Source organism: Arachis hypogaea, chromosome 4 (assembly GCF_003086295.3).
Source record: "Arachis hypogaea cultivar Tifrunner chromosome 4, arahy.Tifrunner.gnm2.J5K5, whole genome shotgun sequence".
NCBI classification, from domain to species: domain Eukaryota; kingdom Viridiplantae; phylum Streptophyta; class Magnoliopsida; order Fabales; family Fabaceae; genus Arachis; species Arachis hypogaea.
The window spans coordinates 23,118,616-23,124,732 of NC_092039.1; the positions used below are offsets into that span (position 1 = coordinate 23,118,616).

The 6,117-nt window shown below is 35.1% G+C and overlaps 1 protein-coding gene across 1 annotated transcript; it reads right to left on the minus strand.

Moving 5' to 3' along the window:
* Positions 1–415: 415 nt before the first annotated feature.
* Positions 416–5,734, minus strand: LOC112796522 (uncharacterized). Its single transcript, XM_072235345.1, has 8 exons — positions 5,157–5,734; positions 4,748–4,844; positions 4,566–4,650; positions 4,148–4,231; positions 2,625–2,711; positions 2,467–2,535; positions 1,348–1,394; positions 416–1,081 (listed from the first exon to the last, which is right to left on the minus strand). Exons 1-8 carry the CDS (start codon positions 5,500–5,502, stop codon positions 427–429), a joined length of 1,470 nt encoding a protein of 489 aa, XP_072091446.1. The 5' UTR covers positions 5,503–5,734; the 3' UTR covers positions 416–426.
* Positions 5,735–6,117: the final 383 nt, after the last annotated feature.

Genomic DNA, 6,117 nt, shown 5'->3' on the forward strand with positions numbered 1-6,117 from the left:
TATTAATTTAAATAAAATTTTTGAAATAATTATTGAAATTTAGTAGAAATACGATTAGAATAATAATTACTTAGAAATAAAAATTTTAATTAGTAATATATACTTTGAAAAATATATTAATTTATTTATATATGTTAATGTATATACATTATTTAATTTATTTATATATAAAAAATTAAATATATTTATATTTACATATTAAAATAAATAATTATTAATAAATATTTGGGAGTTAAATTTAATTTTTTATGTGTGAATAAAAGAAATTAATTCATAAAAAAAGAGTGTGTGCATTTTATGTGAGTTTAGAGGGATTATTTTGGTGAATATATATAGCTTTTTTGCAAGATTATCAACTCACAAAAACACACTTTCAAAATTCGATGGGGGCAAAAAGAACAAAAAGGGCTATGCATTAATTCTTAATTAACAATTGATGAATTTTTTATTTTTTAGTCCAACAGGATACCAATGACCAGTTTGGAAAGGAGTTGCCCCTGGACGGGACTTGCTAGTTTGAGAAGCACAAAAACTAAAACCGACAAGCCTTTCACGGAGTTCTCTTTCACTGCTTCCAAGAATTGCTATCCACTTGGTTACTTGTTCGTCCATAGAACAGCATTCCCCTTTAGTGTTTTGAACTTCGCTGGATATTCGTGTGATTTCATCAGCATCCAGCTGCGCCAACATTACTCGTCTACAAATTATATTGAGCAAGTGTAGCATGCGAGAAGGAACACCTGACAAACTTGAAGAGACCTGCAGTAAAGTCTTTTCATTGGGAAGGTCCGTATGAAATCCCGGAAAAGACAGAGAGATCCACTTGATGAGTAAATGCTCTACATATCTTGGCATGCTGACCTTGAAGTCCAATAATGCCAAAATTATATCCAAAAGAACTAGGGGCCTATCAAGACACTGATATTGGTTCAAAGACCATATGATATTGGAACCCCAATTGGTTAAATCTTTCTCTGCCAAACCGGAAAGTTCTTCAGTGTAAAATGGAACAGGACGATTCAAGCAAATATCCACATGTAGCCCACCAATCCAATGGTATTCAATAGCTGCTCTCAGTACCCTGCTCATGGTTCAAGAATACAAATATCACAATTGCATATTTGTGGAATTTTTTCATTGAAACTTCATTAGCAAAAGACAAAAGGAGAAAGAAAACAAATACTTAGTAGGAAAATAACTATTGACATGTATTCAAGATTGGTTCAAAACACTAATTATTTGGGTAATTATACACTTTTTTATCTCCAAACTATTCCCCCCTTCTCTTCGCACACAGCCAAAACAGAATGCCAAAAGGGGAACATAGGCTGAGAAATCATTTTGTACCTTCCTTCATACATTCGATTCAGTTTCTCAACATCAAAGCAATGAACCTGCAATAAACAAGTATAAATACTCAATAGCAACCTCATATAGTCAAAGAAGAAAAATTAAACTTCTAAATATTCTTGCAGCATATGCCTGGTTGAGGAATTAAAAGATAAAATAAAATTAGAGGTAGGAACTTCAAATTAACATGAATTATCTTCTTTTAAATTAGGGCTAACAAATCAATGCTAAACTCTAAGGTGACTGCTTCTATTAGTGAATGCATTGGCTAAATAGAAAATTGGATTAAACAACTAAAAAAATTTGAACAGCTGTGGAAAGATACTACTGATGTGATCAGTAAGAATATCATTCAATAGCTGTGATTCAGATTTCAGACAACAGGTAGGGAAAACAGATTCAAACCAGAGAATATTATGATTATGTCCCAACAAAAGGGCCAGAGCAACATGCTTTGAATTAATAGAAGAATGATTTAGATATTCTGGATAAATGCATAAAACTTCCAGAAAGCCAAGATCATTTTTTAGCTTGGGAATCACGCACACTTATTTGGAATCAATAAAACAAATTCAGAAGAGGAAAAAAAAAGAAGAAAGAAAAACAACACTATTAAGTTCCCCCCTTGAGCATTTGCTTCACTCATCACACATGGTTTAGTTAACGTTGCAAAATGAATGCAAAGAACAATGTTAGAACTGGTAGTTAGAAAGGGGAAAAAATGAGAAACAATCTGTTCATCTGTCCATCAATATACGAAGTTACTAATATGAGGAAGACTTAGAGCTCCTCTACTCACTAACAAATGTCAAAAGACCCCTACCTAATCCCTATCTCTGATTGAGATTCCCTATATAGTGACAAGGTTCCTTGAACACAACAAGTACTAGATAGCTAAATGTTCTTAAAAATAGCATCTATAAGATGATTGCTAGTTCATTCTCTGTTTCTTGCTTTTTTCATATTCAAGGATGATGGGATATACAAAATTCCTAGATTTTTGGGCACTGCCTTTAATTTTTGTCTGGGCAATCAAGAATCCTGTACCTTTGGACAATGCACACAGGGTATATACAAGTGAAAAGATTTTTCTGAAAATAAAAGAAAATACCATACAGTAGCGACGACAAGATTTCCAGGTGAAACTGCTGCACCAAGGCATGAATCATATACATCATCTGAAGCCTGCAAGGAAAAAGGTGCATGTCTGCTTAAGGGGTGGAAATGGCAGAAGTCATATGAAAAGAGAGTAAAAAAGGACAAAAATAACATACGCTGGATGAATTGTTATTATGAGGCATATGAACAGGTACTTCATCTAGGCATCTATCGCGCAAAATCCAGCTACGCACTAAATTATCCTACAAATATTTAAAAAAACAATCACGACTAAATCCCCATATGGTCCTTGAGATTCACGGCTTTCATTATTTTAGTCTCTCATATTCAAAATTCACTATACTGGTCCCCGAGATTCAGCTTCAGGCACCATATTGGTCCCTGGACCCTTTCCGACGTTGAGTCTACGAACGAAATGCTAAGCTAGCTTTGACTTGCCACGCTAAACACAGGGCTAAATGACGTCGTTTTATTTTAGGGCTTGAACAAGGCGAAAATGAGATTGTTTTGGAGAATGAGGAGAGATAAAACAATTTGCACATCATATAAACTTTTCTTCATCTTCTCGTTTTTGCCTTGTTTAAGTGCCAAAACTAAATGACAGCATTAAGCCCTATGTCCAGCGTGGCAAGTCAGAGCCAGCTCAACACTTTGTTTCCTGACCTAATGCTGGAAAGGGTCCAAGGACCAATATGGTACCTAGTGCTGGATCTCGGAGACCAATGTAGTAAATTTTGGATTTGAGGGACTAAAATGGTGAAAGCTGTGAATCTAGAGAACCACTTTGGGGATTTAATCAACCAATCACCAGTCAAAAATACATAATACAGATATTAAACTACTGATTAGATATGCTAAAATTAAACAGGAAGGAATTGCAACATTATAGTGAACATATTTTAAAGACATTTGCTAATATCATGCAGTAAAGGAGACCATGAAACAACAATTGAGCTTAGCACTGCGCTGCGAGTAGCATATTGATCAGCACTTATCACAGGCAACATGTCGTTCTCGGGAACTGTTTTCAAGGATTTCTTTTTAGGTTTAGCCACAGAATCTATTTCATCTGATACATTTCTCTGCATGAACAATCTAACTTTAAGTACATAAAATCAAATTAACACAGAATAAAATTGTTTCAGTTAACCACAATTGTTTTAGCTGTAGTTAACTATGATTTACAGTTAAAAAAAATGATGAGAATGAATGTACAACTTATTATAGAAAAACCATAGTTTATACTACCAACAAGAAAAATGGTCATTTTGTTCATGAAGCATATACGACAAAAGAAAGGATTTTTTATTTTATTTGAAATTAAATCCATATCATATTTAATATATATACTTAAGTATCAGAACAAGCATCGTCATGACTCGATTTCAACAAAAGTCCAATATTAGATTCTCTAGAGACTGTGTGTGGGGTGCGTACATATATAAGTAACATACATCCAGGTCATATAAACTTTGTTAATGTCCCTTTATTTTGAAACAGCATTTTTCAAGTTATTGATTAATCATCTGATCTTTTCTTTTCTGCTGGCATAAAATAGATGATGTCAAAAGATGATATATATCATGAGCACGACTGGTCTCAGAATAACTAATTCTACCCCAAGTAGAGTATGAAAAAAGAAAACCAACCAAGAACATGGATGGATAAGATAACTTACTTTGGAAAACTCTAATGGAGTCCCCGTGCCTTGAAACTCAGTACATTGCAAATATTCAAATAGACGTTCACTAACGTTCACAACCTAAACAAAATAAGAATAGTGGCAGTTGGCAGGCAAGTAAACATGAAAACTATAAACACTTTCTATTTCAGTTCCATAAATGGAAACGCAAAAAGGAATTAGACACAACATACTTTCTATTTTACATATTTACAGCTAACATTTAATTTTTCTCCGAAGATGCTACAAATTACAACTTTTCTCAATCAGATCTGCTTTCAAAAGAAGCAATATCCCTATCCCAATCCCAATATAAATTATGCAGTTCACAGTTTTCAGTTTCATGTTTTCTTTAGGCACACAAAGATGGCATCAGTTCCTATTCCACACGATAAACCACTTTTATTGCACACACCTCAATCCATTCTGAACAGAAATCACAAAAGGGTGGACGATAAACCTTCACGTGTCCTTCGCTAGTGCAAACAGCCAACAAGCACCTGTGAATAATATATATTACTTATCGAATAAAATATCAATTTTGTCATTGAATAGAAATAACTGTGCATCTTTGCTTGCTAATCATCAAATTCTTACCCTGAATTCAAAGAAATGCCAAAATTGGTCGAGGAGGTTATGGTGCCATGTCCAGAATCATTCATTTTAACTCGCCTCCCATCAGAGCTTCCAGTAGCTAACAAAATTTGCGGATTTGAGGAATTATATATGAGGAAACAAAAACAAAATTATGTACCATAACTTTTAGATTCAGGAATGTCTTTATCCACATTCATAGAAATATAGCAACAAAAGCGAGTCAACAATCTCACGTTTAACAAGCTAAAAAACAGTGAATTAAAACTACCTCAAATGCAGTAGTAACCGCAAAGCTAGAGTTCAAAGGAGTTCATGTTCCCCTCACAGTTATTTTATACCAATTATTACACTGCACCCATCCCATTTATAAACCCTAACACGAAAGAAAGGAAAAAGAAACTAAACAAACCAATCAAAGTCCGATCCGAATCGACAGTAATTGGATCAAGACTCAGAGTGGGGCACATCTTCAACGTTATCGCCGTTATCGCTGTTGTTGTTATTGTTGTCGGTAGTGGTGGTTGTTGCTCCGGTTGAGGCGGCGAGGCTGTTCTCCATCTTGAGGCGCTCGAGGGCCTTCTCGTGGGCCCAGGTCTCGATGGTGAGGTCGGGCTTGGCGTTGAGCCCGACGCCGAGGATGACGATGGTGAGGAAGCTGGTGACGTAGCAAGGAAGCTCCCAATCCTCCCACTTGCGGGACTGACCCGGGGGAGGAGGGGTGCGGTTGAAGAGAAGGCCCTTGGGAGTTTCCTCATGGCCCGGGCTTGTCCAGCGGCTAGGCCCGGAGGATGCACCTCCGCGCGTGCGGGTGGATTGAAGGAGGCGGCGGCGGATCATGGCCGATGCGCTCGTGAAAGGTGTTGGAGCTGGCATTGTGGTTTTGCCTATTTTCCTTCTTTTTCTCTCTCCAGAGAGGGAGTATAGTGAGACCTGAAGAGAGAGAATAGTTTTGGCCGAAAAAGAATGAAGTTAGTGAATCTCTCTCGTGTTTGCAAATTGCAATTACTTTTTTTTTCCCTTAAAAAATTAACAGTTTTTTTTCTCTGTTTTTTAATTTTTACAGTAACATTGTTGTTAAATTAAATACGGGTGAACTTTATAGGGTGTGTCTAAAACGAGCTTAACCATTATGTGCTTATTGAATGAGTCATATTTATATAGGCCATAAGATTTTATTAGATGAACTAATATAAAACAAGAGCATTGATGGACTCTAATAAATATAGAATATCCTAGTACATAAATAAATACTTTAAATGGCAATACTTTAAACGGCAACAAAATTTTTTATTTTTAAATAATTAAATATAAAATATATGAGTATTTTTTATTTATTAAAATTAATTATTGCAAAAAAATTTTATAATATT

Coding starts and splice junctions, on each gene's coding strand:
- LOC112796522 (XM_072235345.1), bottom strand. CDS start 5,502: ATGAGGAAACTCCCAAGGGCCTTCTCTTCAACCGCACCCCTCCTCCCC. Junction 4,845..5,156: donor TTCGGATCGGACTTTGATTG/GTTTGTTTAGTT, acceptor AAATTTTGTTAG/CTACTGGAAGCTCTGATGGG. Junction 1,082..1,347: donor AATCGAATGTATGAAGGAAG/GTACAAAATGAT, acceptor AACCATGAGCAG/GGTACTGAGAGCAGCTATTG.